Here is a 24632-nt window from a genome sequence, read left to right as displayed (position 1 = left end):
GGTTGTCGGAAGGGATTTATTAATGCGTGTCTTGAAGAGGCCTGGAATATATGAAGAAGGAAGTAGCGCAGACAGAGGTGCCTGGAGGGGCCATATCGAGCAGATGGGTCCCTGACCCGAATAGGACAATTGGCAGAAGTGAGATGAGATGAGAAATTCCCGAGTGGATGCGTACCTCTTCAGGCTGTGTGCCTTCGCTCTCCACATCGCTGAGCATAAGCTCGGCGTCTCCCGCCACGCTGTCCTTGTCCGTGTTGTCTTTGGCACCGTTAGCCTTCACCAGGTCCAGGTGCTGCTGCTCCTTAGCCAGCGCCAGGGCCTCCTTGGCCGCGGACTCCTTGAGGTACTGCGAGGCCGGTGGCGCTCCCATCAGGGCAGAGTCCTCAATCTGGAGTTATAAATGATTACACGGTCGATTAGTCATGTTCAATAATGTCTTTGGTTCCCACAGAAGACAATATTGTCCTCCTTTACAATGCTGGCCGTTAAAATTTCAGATCCAAGGTTAATTGTAAAAGTAATAGTTTTCTAGAAGGGTAGACGTGATTAAATGAGCCACTCGTGTATGTTTGGGAAACTCTATTTTAGTGACCTATAATAATCTACCTCGTGAATATCATCATGGTTCACGTCCTCCGCCTTCTCGGTGATCTCGCCCGTAACGTCGTTGACCAGCATCTTGTCGTCCATGCTGTTGATGGCGTCTTGAGCCGAGGAGATGTCCATGGGCGTGTCGCCGGGGTGCGAGTTGGGCGTGTTCAGGATGGAGTTGGCGGCCGACACGGCAGCCATTTCGCTCTCCTCCACCATTCGCTGCATGCGTTCCAGCGCCAGAGCTTGTTGTTTCTCTGCGTTTTCCAGACGGAGCTTGCGACTGTGCATCATTTTAATTCTGAAAAAGAATACAGATAAATTAATTCAATGGTCTAGATATTATTTCCTGTCCATTTAAGTCATGGAGTCATCGTTGACACCTTTGTCACCGGTTGGCAGCGGTCATTTTAATACTCAACGGCTTGGCTGAGTTAAGACTGGTTGGTTTTCGTGTTTCCTCTCTCCTAAAATACAGGTCTCTTCAAGATCCAGGTTCACTCCACCCTCTCCTTAAAAAGACCTTCCGCACAGTTTCCCCAGGTCCTGATTTTTTTCTACATAGTTGCTGGCTTCTTACCGTCTGCTTGGAAACCCCAGACATGTAGATAATTCAGTTCATGGAGAATCTGCTGAACACAGAGAACTTGACAGATGGTGGTATCTTGTTGGATTAAGGTTGTTGCACACGTATCAGCTTGGCGTCGGATCAGCATTGCCTCAGCTTGAGCCGTTCAGAATTCTTTGTATAAAACTCCATACTGCAGCACACACTCACCTCGGGACAAGCTGGTCAAATGACATGAGGACAGGTGGTGCTGATCCGATGTCGATGTTATGTGTTCAATAACCTTTAAACTGTCATGCAGTAATGAATCGGCCCAAGGCCACAAACATATTGCGCTAACCAGAGGTGGGTAGGAATATTTATATGTAGCAGGTGGAGGGAGAGAGAACTCACTTCCTCAGCTTGGCGTCCATCAAGTAGCGTTCCTTCTTCATCTGGCTGAGACTCTCGAGGCTGGCGTCGATCTGACGCAGCACGGCCTTGCTCTGCAGCAGCTCGTCGCACAGCAGTGCCAGGATGCGGGCCTTGCTGGTGGGGTTGAGAGCAAGGTACGGCCGGCGACGAAGCTTGTCCGCCAGGCGCCACGTGGGGTTAGCGTGCAGGTGAGAGTAGTACACCACGTTGCGCCCATTGCACGAGGACTGGAGCGACTCCGCATCGCTCTGGTGATGGTCGGCTACTCGCTTCTCTCGGTCGCGCTCGACGTTGATGCCTGGAAAGCCAATAGTTTACAGTTTACAATCAGAGATAATAGAAACAAAGGGAGTATAGCATGCTATGTCCAAACTGCCCTAACTACAAAAGCGGCGGAGACAATTAATGTTAAGCATTTGATGTGTAGATAGAGAAAGTAGTTTCAAAAGAAGAAAAATACTGTAGTCAAATGAACGTAAACAGTTTTGCGCGCACTTGGGGCTTTTACACTGCAAGTAAGTTCAAAATATTAAGAGGGATAAAAAATAATATCTTACCAGTCATTGCTTTAATTTCCCCCGTGGCGTTGGCGTACAGGTATATTCTGAGGACCTCGCTCACGTTCGCCGGCGTGATCTCGTTTGAGCGCAGGGTCTGCCCTAGGATGGTGGTGTGTCTGCCTGGGTGAGGAATACCCGGATCTTCTGCAAAAATAACAAATTACTTAATGACAGAACAATAAAATAACTTTTGAGGATTTAGATTATCATTCTTTTATTCACTAATTTGTCCATTCTGGAAGAGCTAATCATCCACAGTGATAGGCTTTCAACTGCCTACAACTTATCCTATGATATTTTGTAAAAAGAACCCTAGCATAGGGAAAATCATGGTCACTGGCAAAGTGTTTAGCAGGAGAAGCACAGAAATATCACCAATGGATTGGAGTCATCAAGTATCGGAACGTCGGTGTCCGCAGGTCTCAGAGCAAAACCACAGTGAATGGAGGAACCTCGTTCACCAGAGATATTGGAGTTGGGGAAAGGATCCTCAGCAATAAGGCTAGATGGGGACTCCCAAAGCAGACGATGTTGCTGATCTGGAGGTATTGGAGCGGTAATGGCATCATAGTTAACTTTAGCAGGATTTATTTACCTATGGCACAGACCAGCAGGTGGGTGAGGATGGAGACCAGCTCCTCCTCAGCATCTGTGCAGCAGTCGGGCAGTAGAGACATCTGCAGCGTATTGAGGGTGGGCAGCGACTCCATATCTGGAAATTATTCAAGTATCACCGCTAGTTACACTTTCACTGTTTGTGTATGGTCTTTTGAAAAAGGAGAGGTCACCATGGAGCTATCAGTTCAGTTAATGCATGATAATTCATACATTTGTCTGCTTGACGACCAATTCTTTGCATATTCAACTATTATTTAATCTGATCGGCTGTCACATGTGTGATCCATTACGGCTTTCTTTTCAATTCAATTCCTTAGAGAATTACACAAAATATAAACAGACTAGCTGACGCGTACCCGGCGTTACTGGGGTTATCCTTACGAGATAGACATTCACCATTGAGGACTTTGCTGTAGGTCTTTTGAATATGTACAATTGCGTAGTACATTATTTTAATGTATCCCATGAGGTTTAGCCAGCGTTAGTCAGTTAGACAGATTCGGATAGCAACTTTATTTTATACTATTTAGAGATGTATCAGCTATACTAGTAGTAAAGAGCTTGCCTTTTAACCTCTGGAACACCGGATCAGAATCCTCAGATACCTTAACACTGGCCAAAAATTTTCAGAACCTCACGAAAATCACCCGGGTTGACTTTTGCTCAAATATTGGAATATAAACTATGATTTTAGTTTTTGTGATTGTTTTATGTTTACCAGGTAATAATGTATTTTATTATTGATATATATTTAATAAAATAAAATAAAATACTTCTTGTTTTAAAACCACAAGTTTTTAATAATTTTTAGAACCGACCGGTTTTGCTTTACTCAAGCATCTTCAGGGTACAAATTATTACTAGACAAGTACAAAGTGTGAACATATACATAAATCAAATTTTGAGGGAGACAACATGATATAAATATAACAAACACAGAGAAAGCACACAAGTACAAAAGACATGGGAAAAACCGAAAGATAATAAATGGATTATCCATTAGTACAGGGCTTCCCAAACTTTTTTCAACTGTGACGCCCTTGGGAAGTTGCCATATTTTTGCGACCCCCCCCCCCCCCCCCCGGTCATTTGTACCAAGCGTAGTATTTTGAAGCCCCCCCCCTGAACTGGTCACGTGTATGGGTACGTTACCTAATAACAATTTGTCAGAAAAACTCCAAATAGTATCTAAATTTTTTATTAGAAAATAAAGAACACAACATAAAAACAAAAATGAGGCAAAAGAAAAAGATAAAAAAGCAATTTTTTTCTTTGGTATTAATGAGAAGGATGTGCTTGCTTTTCTGAGCATAGTTTCTCAAAACGAGTTTGAAGTTTCGAAATCGCCACTCTCGTCTCTGCCTCTAAATTTATTTTTGATCTGTACTTATTCTTAATTACTGCAACTGCAGAGAAACCTGTCTCACACAAGTATGATGTCGCAAACGGTAATAAAACCCTTAACGCTGCAGTGCTGATGGAACGATATTCTCGCTATAAGGATTGCCTCACGACGCCCCTGGGATGATCCCGCGGCGCCCCGGGGCGTCGCGACTCACAGTTCGGGAAGCCCTGCATTAGTAGATCGTTCATTCTGGGCATACCCAAAAGAAAGTCGGTAGGATAGAGCCACTCCCTGATGTAGAAAAATCTCAGAAATTTCTTCTCAACTCTCTCCAACACGAGGGAATACTTTACCTGGTGTGGGATTTCCAAATTATCTCAAAAAATCTCCAAATTCTCCGTAAACGGACATGGAAGTTTCACTTAAACACATACATGCTCTGTTTGCTTGCGATGAAAAGGTCAGCATTATAAAGGTTAAATGTTTTTTGGTATTAAATTAATATTTAACAACAGTGATGATAACTTACCAAAGCCAAGAGTCATCCCAAAGTTGTGGATGAACTCGAATACCATCATGATGTCAGCCATGGCCTGACCGGGCAGCTTTAGGCCGGGGATCCGGTTAAAGGTCGGCAACGGCTTCTGGTCTGACAGAGTCGAGTCCTCTTGTGGTTTCCTGAGGAAGTACGTATGTATTCAAATCGGTGACATTTTTTTTCTGTATAATTTTGAGTCAGACGAGTCCTAGCAAACATGTCCCAGACTTTGGTAACTCACATATGAGTTGCAATTTTTCTGAACACCAATAGATAATTATGCAAAAATAGAATAATTTCATCTCGCTTCTTACTCAACTCTCAACAAAGGATGCATCCAATATTTTATAATTTATGATATGATATCCAACAGTTATCTGTTAGTCGTACACAAGTTCAAAGACTCTTATAATAATAAAATAATTATATAATTTAAATGAAGTTAATTGAACAATATTAATAAAGTAGTTACAGCGAGAATAAAATGTGTGTATTACCTGAGTTCCTTGAGCAGCTCGAGCTCTTTCTTCCTCTGCTCCAACTTCTTCTCCTTGAGCGAGAGCTTGTCCAGCAGCAGGCGGTGCTTGCGGCGCTCGCGGTCCTCGTAGCGGCGCCGCCCGTCCAGCTGCTTCACCAGCGACATGTGCTGGCGCCGGCGCTCGCGCTCCTGCAGGCAAGTCATAGGATAGGCGTCACAGTCAGTACGGGGTAACTTATGGTATTGAGGAACATAACTTAATTGATATCATCAGAGTAGAGGAGGGACGCAACCTAAATTCTAGGACAGTAGATACTAATACTGCCATCATAAGCAAAAAGGCAGCTGGAAATTTTCAGTGGTCACATTTAATTAGGGAGACAGGTGTGGGTACCGCCACACCGGGTACCATTTATTGGATAACCGACACCCCTGCCATAGGTCACCTCAAGTGCTTTGCTACATTTGGTGACTTAGCAGGGGTGCCCGGGTTCATGGGGTGAGGTTTGCCTGGGTCTTGGCATCGAATGCGTCTGCGCACCAACTGCATGGCAGGCCGGATCAGGAAAGACTGGTTGAGGGAGACCTTTTGACCTCTCCTATCAAAACATTGCCTGGCACCACAGTGGGAGGGATGGATTCATAGATCACTCCTGGACACAATGAACACCAGATTTCTACCAACCCCTCATTCCTTTTTACTTCCCAGAACTTCCTTTCCTAAAAAGATTACAGACCCCGGGGGAAATTATTGTGTGGAACTAATGAAAAAAAAAAAAAAATTAAAATTCTGATGTATTTTCATTATTATAAATAAGTTGATAAACATGAAGGATCTTGTATCAGAATGTGACCATTGAAAATTTTCAGCTGCCTTTTTGCTTGTGACGGCAGAATAGTGCCTCCGCAACAGAATGCATCTTGTTTAAATTTGTATGTTTGGATTTCATTGTGCACATATTATTTTTTTCTGAATTTTCATATTACGGATAAGATTTAGCCCTTTACAATATGGTAAGATGTTGAGTGGGGTGACATTTTTCCAGTTTTTATGTGAGATAACATTAAATAGCCCGCCTGGTATGTGACAAAAAAATATAGTCAAGCTTTGTTAACTCCTCAGGCCTCGAGCATATTCTATCAGAAGGTCCAAGTATTTCCGCTTTGCAATAAATGGAATATTTTTTAATGTATCCGAAAACTGAAAATGTGATGAAATATGCTTTCATATTTTATTATTAGAAATAAATATATATATTTTTTAAAGCGTTGAAATTTTGAAAGCAAACATAAAAAAAAATTTAATGGCTAACTTTACGTTTTTTGTAACTTAAATTACTTATAACGAAAAAGTATATAAAAACAAACTTATTTTATTACAAACATTAACGTCGCCTCACTTTTTGTTGTTACATAAAAAAATAATGAATAAAAAATTCACAAAGTCAAAGGGGCACATTTTAATTCTTCTGTGGTTTGAACATAAAGCATGGTGTTTTCTCTTTTTAACACCGTTTAGATCATGTTTCTCACCACAACAGTAAGGGAGACACAACGAGAAATTAGCCTGAAGGGGTAAATACAAAGGTGCAAACCCTACTTTTATAAAATTGTAAGTGAAGCTTGGAAGACAACAACACTAATAAAATCAGAATGAGGGATTAATGACACAAAAGCATAAAATGGATTGACAAAAACAAAATTATATGACTTCAACCAACATGGTGACAAACGTGCATTGAAAGCAAATAAAGAAAAAAACCACATTAACGGCTACTAATGAATAAGACCTTAATGACGAAAAGAAAAATGTATCTTTGCAACCCTATGTCCTAACAATAACACAAGGAGCCAAGTATTTTACGCAGACAGAGAATTTAACACCTGTCTTTTTTTGTGAAAAAATATATATATTTTAATAAATAAATTCTTTTCATATTGAACAAAGCAAAACAGCTACTGTTAACCAATGTTCACTCATAAAAGATTTTAATAAAATCCAGAAACATCACCCAAGCGACTCATTTTTGAGTCCCTTGCGCCATGTGCATATGTAACATAGGACTCACATTTGAGTCACTAGCGATGTAAGGGTTAACAAAAAAAAATTATACAATTTTTTTTTGTTCAAGGTTTAAGAGCGTGCATTCAACAATGTACGTGCGCTAAATGACCACGTACCAATTCCACTGTGTATATGAGCTCCCTCTGCTTGCCAACTTCCGCCATGTAAAGCTACGCATCACCAACAGACAATACCAAAACATGTACAACGGTTTGTCATAATCAAATAATACAACAAATCAAAAGATCAATTTTCTGTAATTTAATTTACTGAAGTGCTATACATATAAATATGATAACTGAAACTAGTCGACTTATTATTCAAATTACAATACTTTCATTTTGTTTTTGGTTTTCGTGATAGCCGTTTCCCCGGTATGGGTTTTAAATTCTACCATATTTTTTTATCCCATGAATCCCATTTGGCGATTTAAAAAACTTTAATAAATTTACCTGTTGTTCCATATGAAACCGGCAGCAACATGTTTAAAAGAATCTACGACTGATGGCAAGTCTACTCAAGAAACACAAACACGGTAATCACACGCTAAGGTTACTAAAAGCTCTGGTAAACAAGCAACTTTTTACGACAATTTCTCGCCGGCAAGGTGTTTCCGTCAAGATTTTCGTTTTGTCGGTCAAGATTGCGTAAGAATGTTGTGTATTGCCTATTCTTGTCGGGGTATTGCCCTTTCTTGACGGTGAGTTTGCTAGGCTACTGATATTACGACAATATTTCCTTCTTGTTCTGTTACGTTATGTACGTCTCTTTTCGCCACCTACCCACTATCAAAACTGTCATTGTTGTAGGAATTCGCTTTTTAATATTATTATTATTTAATGAGCAGGCACCATTCTGCTGATGCTCTGATATCTGATTTCACAATAAGTTTAACAGTAACAGAGTTAATTTAAATTTAAAATAAGTTAATCATTTATTCTCTCTAAATAAGAATCCCATCGAGCTTTGACCGTTTGAGTGCTGGACCTTTTTTCATAATATATTTACTAAAATTGCGTGTTAAAAAATTGTTGAACGTATTTTTGCTGTGAAATCACAGTTCGCAATTCACTGTTTTTGTAATTGAAATAAGCGATTTAAATAAAAAATTATGTACACCACACGCACGCCGAACTCTCAACGTGCAAAGCAACGCACCGCGGACGCAGCGCACCAGAATACATGCGTGTCGTCTATATATTGACGACACGCAATTTATGATAAATATTCGTTTGTCGAAATATCGATGATCCGCATTCAAACGGTTAAATTGGTTTACATTAGTAGAATCAACGACATACTGTGGAAGTTTGTTGCATGCATCCACTACTCTATTTGCAAGATGTTGAATGGATGCAAAAGGTGTATTATTCTTTTTTTGTGTAAATTTAGGGAGAATTGTATTTTTGTTGCTGGTGAAGATTTCTTGGATGCCAGGGCAACTATACCAGGGCAACTTGGATGGCCAGATAAAATTTGTTAAAGTCTCAATCAAGTCACCCGTTTCTCTTTTTCTTTAAATGTTGGTAACCTTAGTTTGTCGAGTTTATTTTCATATTGCCGGTCGTTCAAAACTCATGGTATTTTTTTAAATTGTCTCTGTACCTTTATTAGATATATTATGTCTTTCGCAAAATATAGACTCCATATTTGTAAAGTATATTCCAGGTAATATGTCTTTATACATTATGGCAATATTGACGGCCAACAACTTGCCCGGCAAGACTTGCTCGTTTACCAGCACCTTTACTTCTAAATAAATATTCTCTTCAACATTGAATGCAGCCGGTCTTTGGTGGTGATCCTAATACGTATTACGAATTGAGTCATTTGTATTTTGAAAGTAGAACACAAATACATTATTCAAACATTTGAAATAGCTACATAATGAAAACTGAGCCCACAGCCAAACACCTCGAACTTGCGTAAATTTACAGTTAAACTAAGAACTTGGGCATTGCTTCTTTCATTTTCATTAGAAATACATTCTATGTTATTTACATATTACGTATCCAAAATTTTGAAGTTTTCTATGAAGTTAACATAAGTAATCTACAAACTGTGAGTTACATAGCAGACCGTTACAGTGCAATAAGACTTGCAATATTTAAAGAGAATATTTTCCCTAGCCTAGAAGGTATAATAAAGAGTCACATTAATAAATCTTTAATACATGAAGGGAACTACGTGTAACACATAACACAATGCCGATTCATTTGGGGGAGAGAGAAAAATAATATAAAGGTAAAAAGACATTTGACATTCATACTCATAAAATGAACTCATTAAGAAAAAAGCACATCAGTTACCTGTTCTTTTATCATCACGGCCTGCTGTCGCTTGAGTTCTCTCTCCTGTGAAAACAAAATAACCTTTTACGATTTTATTGATATAAAAATATTTTTTTCTTAAAATAACCAACATTCCAATAACTTGACCTCTCCACGGGGTTCTTGAAGTACATAATTTCTTACTCTTCTGAAATAATACCATCTTTTATCCCCACGCACATAAAAACCTGGACGCTAAACCAAATATAAAATTTATATATTGGGCCGATTGGGTTTTTCACCAGAAATACATACATAACCTTAAAATACTTGTCAACCTCAGATTCATAGAGCACTATCGAGGTGCATTTTTCATAAAAATGATCAATTTATTATTATTAATAATTTTCCCAAATACACACACTAAGTGTACACGGGCATCGTTAATCCCAACCTAAAATATGAAATAATTCATATGTATTTGTAATAAGCATTAACTTTGTGGCTTGCCATAATTTCCTGTTCCGATATTTTCCTGACGAAGGAAGGGTGCTTCCGAAACCGGTAGAGTGTAATTAAAATTAAAGTGGCCTAAAACAAATTTATATATTTTTATTGTATGAAATGATTGTTCTTCTGCTACACTGTCATACTCTTACTGGTAGCTTCTTCAACATCCTAATTAAACAGCTAATATAATACCTAACAAACATTACCAACATAACACAATTACCAAACAATACTGCAATATCCCAAATCATATTAGGCACTACATAACACAATGTACCAAGGGAATAATATCTCGTTTGTCGAGCAATCCCAGATAATCTCCAATTTGGGAATCCAATTATGTTTTCTAATGAATTCTGACCATTGACGTGACTGTTGTGATTTCCAATGAATTCTGACCAATAATATGACTGCTGACATTGAATGAATTCTGACCAATGACGTAATGCTGTGATTTCTAATGATTTTTGAGAGAATCGATTCCTTGTTCAATGACATTTCAAAAGAATTGTTTCAAATGATTTTTGACAGATTCGATTCCTTGTCCGATGACATTTCAAAATGATTGTCTCGGACTTTGGTTTCGAATGGGTTTTGACAGAATCGATTCCTTGTTTGATGATATTTCAAAACTATTGTTTCGAACTTTGGTTTCAAATGATTTTTGACAGAATCAATTTGTCCATGACAATGAATCGAAATATTTCGATGGTCAAAAAGATCGAGTAAGTCATCGATTGTGCCCATCGCTAAATAGTGAACATCAGATCTAAGATAAAAGATCAAACTATTCTTTGATTCACTCTGTTAAATTCTTCACATATTTACAGCTGTTAAAGTCGAATGCATAAATATATGCATGTAGCGCTGGACACACGTTTTATTCGAGCATACAAATGTGTTCATAGCGGAGTACAGGTTAAAGATTTTTTTTTATTTTTTATTAAATATCAAAATAATATACAAAAAATCAAAAAGTCCCAATAAACTACTTTAAAGTAGTTTGTCATTGGGTGCTTTTAACTTAAACAGATATATTGGAATATGGTGTTGTTATATTTCACCTTTTCACTACATATTCAGTTTGTAAACGCAAGTAATGCCAGCATTAGCGCCTTTAGGCAACAATGTCAGTCAAAAGGTTAAAAACAGAATATTGGCTTGAGAATATATTTATTCTACAAACCTGCTGCTTTCTCGATTGATCTTCCTGTCTTTGTTTCTCCAAGTCTTCCTGTCTCTTTCTTCTCGCCTGTGATGATTTCAATTATATTAATTTCGAATCATCAGTAGCCATCCAAGTAGCAGTGAATATGAAACAAAAAGAAAGTTGTACAATATTATAACGACAGCACTATATACTATGACAATTAATAGACCAAACTTTCAAGAGTATGACTGACAATACTGACATTATAAGACTTTATGTAAATAGTTGCTTACAACTTTAGTAAAATTGTTTTAGGTTTAGAATACTTGCTTATGTTTCTTTGACTATTGCAAACAGCTTTTAAGATTTTATAAATAATAGAAATAAAAAGGAGAAAATACATTTTTATATACTTACATTATAATAAATTTGCAGATAAATCAATATCGCAAAAAAATGACAGTAAAATTAGTAAGAAATTTGTACAAGGGATATTTTTTAAAGCTACCATACAATTTTATAAATAGAAGTGTGTATAATATATTGAATAAATATTTGTACTGACTGACATGCTATTATAATATATAATAACTGAGTATATTTTGGGTATTATTTAGGTGCAAAGCAGCATGCATTATAAATATGTTAGGAAAAATAATAAAAGTAAGGATATTGTAATACAGTTTTAACATTCCCCTGGTGAAACACAAATGCAATAATATTATATCAATTTAACACAGTCAAATGTTTAGTTTTGTTTAAATTTACAATCAGCTGAAAAAGTTAATTCTGAGACGGGTTTAGTTTTCCAGTAAATGAAAATAATTCATTTTGTTGGAATTTGTTCAATTTTGAGATACCCGTAGAGTCAATTTGTTTGCTTTTCGGTTTTCAGAGCAACTCGTATGGGTCTCATAAAAATATCTGTCTCCCTTACCGTCATAGTTACAAGTATGAACTAAACGGTGTTAGAAAGAGAAAAATACCAAGCTTTATATACAAATATAGAAGTTGACCACAGAATAATGTACATCTCTACAAAACCAAAGGTTCCGACCGTAATTTGAGAAGAATTTCTGAAACTTTGTGAATTTTCTTTATATGAAACGACATAAAAGTGAAGAGACAGTAATGTTTATAATACATTTGTCTAATGTGTTTAATTTTTCAATATCAGTAATTTTAGTTCAGTGTCAAGATGAAAAAACACAAGCTATTTTTTAACCTTTTTATTTTTGATTTTCAAATTTGAAATTTTCAAAAATTATTTTTATATCTAATAATATAATAATAAAATTTGAAAGCGTATTACATTACCTTTCTAAAACAGTTTTTAGTTTTTTGATACATTCAGAAATATCCGATTTATTTGTAATTTAGGATTTTATTGAGAAGCGGAAATTCTCCAAATTTCTGAAAGCATCTTTAATCATGAAAGGGTTAAGCATTTTATTAAATTTTACATTCATAACACTGCTAAATCTCAAAAAGATTATGGTTTATTATTGAAAGTTGAATTAATAAAATATAGGTGTAATTCATAATTGCCCAGTGGAACCGTTAAAATCAATGGAAGTTTGTTTAATTAACAGGATATTGGCATTTTCAATACCAAAACCTTTGAATTCGACCCAATTATTCTTAAGTTCCGTGACCATTCAAATGCTCGATTGTTTTCAGGGCTTTTATGCCATATACTTGTCGAAAATGACACCAATGAATATGAATATGCATGATAAAGATCCAATGACATAATAACCCGACATGACAATGGGCAATCATATTTACTAAAAGCTTGACTCAGTTTTCCTCATTTTTGAGTCACTCGTATAAGCTAGTTACATAAAAATAACATACACAAACATAAATTTTTGTTAAACACTTTTTCAATACATATATTTAAAAAAAGCCGGTCCCGATTGCAATGTGTACGTCTCCCTTTCCCGTTTAGAAGTGTGCAGAAGATTAGAAGGACAGACAAGAACAGACAGACAGAGAGACAGACACCCACCCGACCAAACCAACCCAACCATACCATACGCATTCACTTCTGACCATTGTTAATAATAAATAATACATATATATGTATGCATTCGCATCACCATTAATTTGTATAAATATATATATAATGGATTTCCTTACGAACGTCACGGAATTGACGGAAAGCGCACCGCTTGCTGTGGATTGTGAAGTAGTACGTATTTTTTTAATTAATTCAATAAAAGAAAAATTTTGACAAGTGAAGAGATATTTCTCCATCAATTAATAGGTTTTTCTGTCTCGTCAAGTATAAAGACGGGTTGTTTCACAGAATTTAAATTTGAGATCTGTTATTATTTCATCATGTGCCAATTATGTCACATACATTGATGAATTGTTCAAATTCTGTGAAACAACGTGGCCTAAATATCATTTGGAATAGATTCTGGTCCAGGGTTTAGTATAAAGTATATAAATAATACTAAAGCCCTGCATCTTGGTCACGTTAAATACTAGAAAGCTAATATGATTTGTCTATTTGTGGTACAGTTCACATTCCACAGCCGGGATGTGTCTTCAAATTAAAATACGCACATTAGTCCATTCCTTGCATTATTTTAGTAGTGCTAGTTATTAAGATTCTCCATTAAAATTGTCTCATGTGACCAACATACCGCCAAGACCTCAGCTGCCATTTCTTTCTCAGGGGACACCTTCTCCGTCGAGGAACTGTCCATCGTCACAAAATCCTCATCTTCATTATCAACCAGATCTATGACTTCGATACTCTCCGTGGCTTTGACCTCCTCCACCTCTGTCTTGTGCGGGGACAGCAAGTTGGGCATCAGCATCAGATTACTCGACATGTAATTGTTCTTTGCGCTCAGATACTTTTCCTCCAGCACCTTCAGATCGTCTGCGGAAGCTTTGGCTTTTGCAAGATCGAGCGTTTCTTTGGTCCAATCGCACTGCCCCGATACGAATTCGCCCATTCGCGAGTACGAATCCAAGATCTTGTTCATTAAATCTTCTTTGTGTGCTTTAGGGTTAGTTACTTTGATGACGGAGACGGCGTTTGATTTGTAGTGGGTTTTGGGTTCCTGCTTGACGGGGATCAGTTTGAAGTCTTTTTTAGCGTCGAGTTTTGATTTGGTCGGTGAGAAATTCATTGCGGCGCTTTCGGCGAAACATTTGATCTTGTCCAAGGCGTTGTATTCGTAGTCTTTCCACTGATTCTGAGTGGGAGGGTTTGCTGGGTGTTGTTGGGTGGAGACCGGGGTGAGGGTAAGGCTCATGGAGGGCATGCTGACGGATATCGGTCTGTGTGAAGTGGAGGAGGAAGCTATCGCCTGGATGTTTTTCCAAAATCCGATTGTCGTCTTTTCATTGGCGTTGAGTATTTTGGTGTTCCTGTCAGCATGCCTTAATTGGGCCTGGCCGAACCAAATAAAAATGGATAAGAAAAGATAAAATAATAAAGTTATAAATAATATATCATAAGGTAGTTATCATTTTATTTAACGCTGGATCAAAAAAAAGGGTTACAAATATATTAAAAAAAAATTATTCATGTTGTGGTTATTTCTTTTAAATGTTATTTTTTTAATTTAAATCTGTTTAAAGCATGCATAAATTTCAAGAAAAATATATATTTCTAATGTAATAATAGATAGATATCTAGGTTTATTTGGGCAATCACACACATACTCAAAAGCTGGCATAATATTGTTTAATAATATTAGTCAAATCATTCACTAGATGTCGACGATACACACCATATTAATTGAAGAGAATAATAAGTTTCCATTGCGTAAATGCAATGGAAACTTATTTAGTTTGCGTAGAAGTCATGAAGAATCAATCACCAATAATAATTTTGAAAAAAATCCTAGAGTTAATAAGAAAGCTTCAGAAGCAAATGATTTTTAATACAAAATAGCAACTCAAAGGACGGTGGTAAAATAATCATTATTTGTATTAAAAGCAAGATAAAGAACATTTATTAGAAGAAGGTTTTGTTTACATTGCCAATATTTCCTATATACCCCTGTTGGGTTGAAAGAATTCCACAAATAAAATACAACTGTTTATCTTAATTTTCAAAAAATATAGCATTCAAAATATTGATAAACCATAATATTTATATTAGATTGGATACTTTGTTAAAGACAAATACACACAATAGGTACCTACATGTGTTAAGCCAAAACACTACATATAAAAATATTAAAGTTTTTTATAGGTTTTTATATAAAGAGAAAACATTTAACTAGAAACCTAGAATACCAAGAAGCTAATGAGTTAAGAATGTTAGAGAACCATATAAAATTTACTAACATTATTAGAGAACTGAAACTCAAAGTTCTTAGAATGTTAAATGTTTTGGAAATCAAAGATCTAATACTGTTCAAGAACTGGAATGCATTCTAATAGTTAGGTACATGAACATTAGAGAACTGGATATCAAAGTTCTCACACTGTTAGAGAACTGTAAATTAAAGTTCTAAGACTGTTAGACAACTGGAAATCAAAGTCTTAACACTGTTAGACAACTGGAAAACCAAGTTCTAAAAATATTAGACAACTGGAAATCAAATCATAACACTGTTGGAGAGAACTGGAAATTAAAATTCTAACACTGTTAGGACGGGTTGTTTCAGAGAATTTGAACAATTCTTCAAATTTAAACGTAAAATTTTAAAATCTGTGAAAAAATTTTCAGTTCTATCAAGCAACTCGCCTATAATGATATAATAACAGAACTTGAATATGACTTTCACAGAACCCGAAAATGAATGTTTAAATTTGATGATTTGTTCAAATTCTGTGAAACAACCCATCCTTAGACAGCTAAACATCAAGTCCTAACACTGTTAGACAACTAGAAATCAGAGTTCTAAAAATGTTAGAGAACTGGAAATCAAAGTCCCAACACTGTTAGACCAACTAGAAATCAAAGTTCTAAAAATGTTAGAGAACTGGAAATCAAAGTCCTAACACTGTTAGACAACTAGAAATCGGAGTTCTAAAAATGTTAGAGAACTGGAAATTAAAGTTCTAACACTGTTAGAGAAATGGAAATCGATGTTCTAAAATGTTAAAGAACTGGAAATCAATGTTTTAAAATGTTTGAGGACTGGAAATCAAAGAAGTATGAATGTTAGGGAACTGGAAATAAAAGATCTAAGAATAATTCTATAAAGGGAGAAGAATCAAAGGTCTACTAGAATGTTAGAGGTGGTTAGAACATAGTTTGAAGATATGAAATAAAAGTAGAGTATATAGTGATCAGTATAAGAAAGACAATCTAGCAGAAAGTCAGTGTGTTTGTCTGTGTGGGTTGAGTCTGTTCCTACGGCTAGCTGGAGTGAGGGAGATAAGGGGAGAGGTTGGATAGAGATCACAACAACAAGAACAGGGTCCAGTACCTCCAAGAGCTGCAGGCTGCGATACTCCTTGTCGCGCCGCGCCTGTTCCGCCCGCTCCGACCGCTCTTGCTCGCGGGCGAGGCGTGCCTGGACAATACACACTCATATGTTACCTTTCTATAGCCTCCCACCAGCCAGCCACCTTACAACACTCAGAATGGGTTGTTTCGCAGATTTTGAACAGTTCATCAGAAATCTAAGTTAAAGTTTAAGTTCTGTTATTATTTCATCATGGGCCGGTTGTTTCACAGCACCTGGATAATAACAGAACTTGAACATGAACTTCGAAATTCAATGAATTGATCAAATTCTGCGAAACAACCCGTCCTTAGCTTGAGGTGTTTCAAACTCTCCTCACATTTAATTACCATTAAATCAATCATCAGTTATTTTCAACTTTAAGCAGTTCCCGTTAAACGCAGATTCTCGGGGCCCATTTCAGTTTTTGATCAAATTGTGATCAGCTGACAAGTATAACAACATGACCGTTAGGTCTGACAGTCTATTGCAATTTGATCAAGAGCAATAATAGGCTGAGACCGGGACGGTTCAAATGACAAAAATTCAAAATATAGTGCCGACTGTCAATTTTATGGTCATCAAATGTTACGGAGTTTAAAATGTCCAAAGCTTAGTCAAGTTCTTGCTAAATTCTTTTTTAGGCTCACTAACTCTTGTGCTAGTTACCAACTTATTTCAGAACATAACAATTAATATATAATATAATAAGACACCAGGGTTCAATTATTAATTTAATTTTATCCATCTGTGATCATTGTTTCAACTACTTTAATATTCTCACAGCATTATATTATGCTGCTTGACTTTTTGGGTGTTGAATCACATTTGATTGTTTCCTTCTTTTTGAGCCAATGTTTCGCATAGCCTTGCAATTGCCTTGGCCTCCCTGGTGGAGGGGTAAGACTAGCGAGCCAGAGATCGCGGGTTCGAATCCCGGCGTGCGCAAGTAAATTTATTTGATTCATTTGTGTTGACTCACAATTTACTCATTTAAAATAATAGATAGTATATTTGCAGCACGTTCCAGAGTAGAAGACATTCTCATTCCTGGTGTAAGACCACCATTCAGAATTAAAACGTTGTTTGAAACGGCTTTGGCCGTGTGGGGACCAGATCTGAATATCCAGGTACTCCCCACCCTATCACCTTCCCCTCTACACTACCTTCAGCCTCATAAAATATCCCAACTGGGGATGTCATAGTCTCACTGGCTCCAGACTGTTGGGAGCAGTTGGGACTCTTGTGCTGTATTCAAATAATTTCTTTTTTTTTAAATGACGCCCACTATCCTGCATACATTAATCCTGATAAAGGCATCTGCAAGGTTGTGCGAAACGTTGACTTTACAAGGAGGAATACGGCAAACATTATTGTGATGTTTGTTGTGGTGATTTTTGAGATATCTACAAAGGAGTGGTGTTTCAAAATATGATGTCTTCTTTCATAACATAATTTAACAAAAACAATTCAATTGAATAGGTGCGTATCATCAAAAACAATCTAGTCTTAAATTAAATATATTTTAATAAAACTGCCACTATAACTAACTTTAAATGTGGATATTTCTCAACCAAAATATTCTTACAGATCATATCATGTATTTACAGGAATTGGCGGGAGAGAATACCACACAAAAATTTAACTAAATTAATAATAAAAAACATACATAATAAAAATTGCAGAAAACAAAAAAGTTAATTTGCTTAAAAATCCAGCTCTTATAAAACACTTCCATTCATATTAAATTTATTGGTAACATTATATGGTTAAAAATTTAAACTAAAAACAAAACAGCAGGACAAACACAGTGCAATGTTAGGTTATGTCCAAATTTTCACTAAATAAATCTATTTAATGGGGCATTTAAGACAACAGAAACACGTACACAATAAAAATGGTTTAATTCCGTATTTAGAATGTCTCTACACAAATGATTTGAGATTTTCACGGCCAAAAGAATTATAGTGATTTATTTTTAGGGTATTATGCCATGTTGCGCTACCTGCTTCTTTAGCCAAAGTTTCGGAGAGCGTAACAGTGTCCATCATCAGGGCAGATGTGGATGATCATCAGCCCTGATGACGGACACTCTAATGCTGACTAAATAAGGAGGCAGTGCAACAGGGCATAATACCCCAAAAATAAATCACTGTAAGTCTCTACATAATTACATATTAATCAACTACCCACTAACTATTTAGCTAAATAAAACGAAAAAAAGAAAAAACAAATTGATTTGCACTAGATAGTAAAAGTGAGTCTCTATCAATGAACAGTACTTAAAGTGATGTGTGCTTCATGCAAACTGAACAGTCCTAAAAAAATGTATTAATAATATTATAATTATAAATACTTTACGGCCCGTCCAACTATTTATTTAGGACCGGACCAGTTTCACACTGTTACGAGCATCTTTGTACTAGTTCATTTGTAATTTACTCCAAGTAAGGTGCATATTATGTAATAAACTGAAATCTCGATCCATCATTCTCCGAATAATCGTTATTGATTATTCATACAAAACTCACAAAAAAAAAGATTGCATCGATCATTCCTCGATGCATCGTTTTACCGCATTAATCATTAAAAGCAAGCAGTTTTTGTACTAACTATTTTACGAAATACAATCAATCGTTTTGCAAAATATGAAAATATAAAAACGACATTTCGAAGCAAAACGCTTTGTAAACAACGAGCGGAATATTCGAAATCTTTGACATTAGTTATTAATTGGGTTTTTATTGGTTGAATTAATTAATTGAATTTACATAAGCTAAGATATTACCATATAAGTTTTTCTTTCATGCTTCCAGAACCTTCACTGTATTTTTTCAATTAGAATTATTCTTTTCATCTTATTGCTAAAATTTAGAAAATTTGGAATGCATAATCTATGCGTAACTATAACCTAAAGAGTGCTAACCCTATAGAACTACAGTATAGGTCTAGAAAAAGAAAAAGTGACGAAGAGAGTCTTCTTCTACCATGTATAATTTTAGCGGTTCACAAATTTAGAGTGAAACCATCAAACTAGAGTATTCTGTAGAGGGTGTTAAGAGACATACCCGACTTACTAAGGTTATTTGGAGTACACATTTTGGTCTCCGTTGACTTTTAAAAAACCAAAAACATCAGTAGGTATTGGAGGGTTAGGGTTGGGGTGGGGATTGTACGGTTACTCGGTCGAGTGACCAGTGACGACATGTGAAAGAAATTTTTACTAGTGTACAAAAAAAAAACAAAATTTTATTAACTTTTTTATACTTCAAATAGCGTCAGGAATCACTGGTTACAGTAAGCCAGACACGTCTCTTAACATCCTATATAAACAATATACTATATTATGTTAGGTTACACTAAACCAACCATAAATAATAGAAGCAAGGGAGATGGGCCATGAACTATTAACGCACAGCGGCGCCACTCCTTTGTGTAACACACCAAAGGTGTAACTTTCACTGGCGCGGCCACTCTGATAGTTTGTGCATATCTCCCTTTACTTCTGTTATGTCAGGTGAGACTAAATGAACAGTAGATATGATGGAGAGTGTAGTGTGACCGACCTGCTCCCTGCCCTTGGCCTGGTCCTTGCGAGCCTCGCGGGCTGCCTGCTGCTGGCGCGCCAGCTCGATGCGCTGCTCCACGGCCAGCGAGGAAGTGCCGCCCGCCGTGCCCAGCGCACGCCTCGCCTCCTCCAACCTGACAACACAATGCACACCTTCTTACTTCAACTCATCACTTGCCAACCAAATAATTCACAATAGAGTACCAGAGTCTGGCAAACAAGATAATGCGCTTGATGGTCAATACGCAGGAACACCATATGGTAGGAAGTGGAGTCCACCAATCACCAGGCTGGATTCCCCAAACATTCCCAATTGCTTGGGCAAAGCTCAATAGTAATCAAAGCGTAATAAACAAGGGACCAAGCGCATTCTTTAGTTTGTCAAGCTCTGCACAGTATGTAACTAAATTCCATAATAATATAGCTAAGGACACATTGGGCTCAAGTACGCAACACATTTAGTCATATGGACAACTTACAATCCATACATTTTCTATGAAAATAGATGCTTTAGGAACACACTTGAGACAACTCAACATAATCCTACGCTCCCCACACACCTTATATCTGTGCTCTTCAGATCTTTGTGGAGGGGATGGCTGTAACGCCTTCCAAAGCATATGACCAGTGTATTTTTAAATATAATATTTAAATTTAATATTTACGTACATAACGCATCATTTGATTTGATATTTGCTTGTACATTTATGAAAATATTAATTTGAAACTAATAATCTTAATAAGTCGTCCCCAAATTCACTTTCAGAATCACAAGACATGAAGAAAGATGAATAGAAGAAGTCTATACAGAAGAGAAACACATAATCTAAAAAATAAACATCAAACAACTGATGCGCCATGTACTCAAAAACTAGAAATAAACTGGTCACACACATGCCTTCCAAGGGGTGACCGTACTTAATTACGCAGGAGGACAAGTGAAAACGTCGGCCTGGGAATGTAGCATCGTGGCACAAGTGGGTACGTAAAATACGGGAACGTAAAATAATAACATAATATAATAGGGTTTAAATATTTAATGTCGTACATTAAATGTAAAAGGAACTGATTGCAATTTTTCGAGGGTTATGTTGTGAAATACAAATTTTAATACATAGGTAATAAATTGTTATATTAGGTTTAAAAGTTAAATATAAAATGACTTTTTTATAAATGAAGAAAATATACAAAAAAGCCATTTTTAGGGAAACTTAACTGGAGAGCAGAAAATCTGTGTGTTGAATGTGTTGAAGCGAAACAACAAACACTCACGAATCTATATTATCATGAAATTTGCACAGCTTTTCTGTATTTTTAGGCCAACACAACTATTTTTAGCTCACAATGGCATTTCTACAATAAGTTATATATCGAGCTTTGTAAGATTCATTTACCTGTAAATTACTAATTACACTAGATTCCTTCTATTAGGTTACCCATAGATGGCGTTTAGCAGTTGAGTATTGTAGAGACCGGATGTATGATAAATAATGTCCATATTATTCCAACCACCAAGATATCAAAGCCAATTGTCAATCTATCACATTAAAGTTCAAAGTGTTTTGTTGAGCCGGAGTTTTATTTAATAAGAGAGTTTGTGAGAAAACCCGGAGATAAAACACCTCACAAAGAAATTAGAAAGGCACTATGGAAGCACTTTAATTGACATAAATTTGGTGACAAAATGATTCATAAATCGACAGCTGGAAGTCACTCATAATTTTTGTTTTAAATTACAAAAAAAGATAAAATAGGTTCTGTAGCAAGAAAAGCATGATTTGGTGTTTGCAAATGATACATATATACATATTGATGGCATTTCTGGTGCATATACAGTCGATTCCGCTGAATTGGGGCTCAAACATTTCGTCCCAAATATGCGGCTGTCCTGCATGTGTTTTTTTTTTTTTTACATTAACTCCACACAGGAGGCCCTGAAGAAAATAATTTACCTCAGGGCCTATGTCATCTTTGGGGATGCTGTGTGGAGGGTCTTTTTGTGGAGAGGAAGGAGTGAACATGGGTCTTGAAGAGTCCCAAGTTGTAGGAGGGAGGAAACACAGAGGCCGGCAGTTCGTTCCACAGCCGAGCTGTTGAACCTAAGAACGAATCGTAGAAGCGACCCGTTCTCATGTGACAAATGTCAACCGTGTACAAATGTTGGGCGCGCATTTGGCGTGTATCCCGACTACGCACCGGTGCCGAAGGGATCAATGACGCTAGTTCCTCAGAGCATCTTCCATTGTAATACCGATAGAACAAGGACAGCATACCTACCTGACGCCTGTGCTCTAAAGATTGCAGTCCGTTTGTTAAGATTGGGGAATCTATCAAACGGACCGCCCGTTTCTGCACAGAGTCAAGGGTTTTTTTCAGGTATTTTGGGGCTCCGGACCAGAGATGGCTGCAAAATTCGGCAGTAGGGCGCACGCATGTGTTTCATTTTCTCTCCAATATGTTTTATTATTATAACTTTTATTTGAGTTCTCTAGAATGTTTTTATTATTATTACATTTATTTGTGTTCTCTAAAATGTGTTCTATTATTATTACATTTATTTGAGTTCTCTAGAATGTATTCTATTATTATTACATTTATTCAAGTTCTCTCGAATGTGTTTTATTATTATTATATTTATTCGGGTTCTATCGAACGTGTTTTATTATTATTACATTTATGCAGGTTCTCTCGAATGTCTTATGTTTTTATTAGAATTGTCCGAGTCTTCACAAATATGAAAATATACAGAAAAATAATTTAAACAATCAAAGATAAGTACAAAAAAAAACCATGAACAATCAATTACATATTGTAATAACAGTAATCAAAAAGATTACTTCTTACACGCACGGCAGTGTACTGCGAACTGAACAACTTTACATTGACGAATGTCGGCAGATAACTAAGAGCCGGCTTGTCGAAGTCTACCTAATTACTGCTGCTCAATGAACTGGGAACTGAAGCATATCCCCTCCCCTCCCCTCTCCCGCGCCTTATTCCGCACGCCCGCCAATCTTAAATAAAATTTGTTTACTGTGACACATTTTGCATCCATTTCAGATGGGAATTTGCCCCAATTAAATGGATTGGTGTTCCAGATAACTGAAGTAAATTAGTATCAGTTTATTTATTAGGTTTCTGTTCCTTGGGTTTTTGGCCCAAATAACTGGCTGTCCTGATAAACCGGTACACCAATTAAGTGAAATCGACTGCATTACGTTTAATGATATGTTTAGAACTGTGCGATAGGAAGTAGGCTATGGAAGTGTGCAGACAAAGCGCGGTGTAAAATAAAATGATTGACAGAAATAGGACTGACTTACCGTTTGGCGACCTCCGTCTCCGACATGCCCTCCTGGCCGCCCACCTGCAGGAAGCGGCCAATCAGCGGGCGCGACGAGAAGCTGAAGTTCTCCTTCTGCAGCGGCGGGCACGGGCTCTTGTCTAGATACTGCGCAAAGCATTTACAAACATTCATTAGTCCAGGAACCGTTAACAGGTATTAAATTGTGCAAATTAACCTCAAGAGCGCATTAGTTAACTTCATTTTGTGAAGGTGGTAGATACTGTCAATAATGCCCTGGTCAGAGGCCACCATTTAGAAATCAAACATTGCTAGAAATGGATCTAGCTATGTTTGGTGACTAGCCTTGAATAGCCAGGCACTTCCCAACCTTCTTCTCCCCATCTTCACTCCCTCTACTCCAGACTACTCCAGAGGCAGATCGGTGAATAAGTGAACCGATAGCATTATCTTTGTCGATTGTCAAGTTTCTAAAGAACTGTCAAATTCTAAGGAACATTATTTTTTAAAAGGACGTAAACCATTTTACTGATGAAATCTAGGTTTGGGAAATGCTAGGCATAGGGATTCCACAGGGATACGCAAATATCTGTTGCTAGACGATTCAAGTATCTTGGAGACTACCGCCAAACATCTGCGCGGAGGTTTGCACATAGACACACATTTTCAACATTTTGCAAACTCGTCGGTGAAGCCAGTCTCCCGTCTCTCTAGTAAAAATACTAGTCTTATCGTCACTATTGTGAGACATTTTGTAGCAATGCGTGTGCTTTAGATCAATGCTAGTCTCAAAAACAGTCACAGCTTCAGCAGTTGTGAGTGATGTTATGAAAGCTAGTTTTGATGTTTTGAGAGGTGGTGGCGATGCGGTCTTGTGCTTTCTGTAGCGTCGTGTACGGACTATGCGCGACAAGTTTTTTGCGACATGAATACACAACATCCGTATCATATACTTGCGTATTCCTGTGAAAGAAGGGCCATAAATAGAAGAGACAGAGAAGATAATGGAAGAAGCTTGGGAAATGCCAACAACTGCTGAAGACATTCAACATTCCCTATTGAAGATGTAAGAAATAAATAAAGAAATATGTGCTTACATTAGTCAGTTCCTGTATGCTTTTCAATTTAATGTTGGAATGTGGTTCTGGCGGGCAGTACGTCACATCTCCCTTTATGCTCCCGTTCTTGGATAGTCCTTTCATCAAGGTCTCTCTTCTCCAGCCTGGG

The 24632-nt window shown here is 37.0% G+C and overlaps 1 protein-coding gene across 15 annotated transcripts in view; it reads right to left on the bottom strand.

Moving 5' to 3' along the window:
* tou (bromodomain adjacent to zinc finger domain 2B toutatis) overlaps positions 1-24632 on the bottom strand; it is a 143192-nt gene that overhangs the window by 20651 nt on the left and 97909 nt on the right. For 7 of the 15 annotated variants that reach the window (XM_089647984.1, XM_089647985.1, XM_089647986.1 and 4 more), the window contains 15 exons: positions 24503-24627; positions 23425-23552; positions 20100-20235; positions 16516-16602; positions 13762-14520; positions 11144-11209; positions 9487-9531; positions 7294-7347; positions 5132-5301; positions 4626-4774; positions 2729-2845; positions 2131-2277; positions 1553-1871; positions 607-892; positions 176-388 (listed from right to left, as the gene is read on the bottom strand). In XM_089647984.1, the coding sequence (XP_089504110.1) occupies positions 176-388; positions 607-892; positions 1553-1871; positions 2131-2277; positions 2729-2845; positions 4626-4774; positions 5132-5301; positions 7294-7347; positions 9487-9531; positions 11144-11209; positions 13762-14520; positions 16516-16602; positions 20100-20235; positions 23425-23552; positions 24503-24627 (2801 nt within the window). The remainder of the gene's footprint in view (positions 1-175; positions 389-606; positions 893-1552; positions 1872-2130; positions 2278-2728; positions 2846-4625; positions 4775-5131; positions 5302-7293; positions 7348-9486; positions 9532-11143; positions 11210-13761; positions 14521-16515; positions 16603-20099; positions 20236-23424; positions 23553-24502; positions 24628-24632) is intronic. The other 8 variants (XM_089647989.1, XM_089647997.1, XM_089647994.1 and 5 more) reach the window with 6 other exon arrangements.

Source organism: Hesperophylax consimilis, chromosome 27 (genome assembly GCF_061612785.1).
Source record: "Hesperophylax consimilis isolate HC1 chromosome 27, BYU_Hcon_1.0, whole genome shotgun sequence".
NCBI lineage: Eukaryota > Metazoa > Arthropoda > Insecta > Trichoptera > Limnephilidae > Hesperophylax > Hesperophylax consimilis.
The sequence above is the reverse complement of the archived record's forward strand: the minus strand, read 5'-3'. Positions and strand labels throughout refer to the sequence as shown.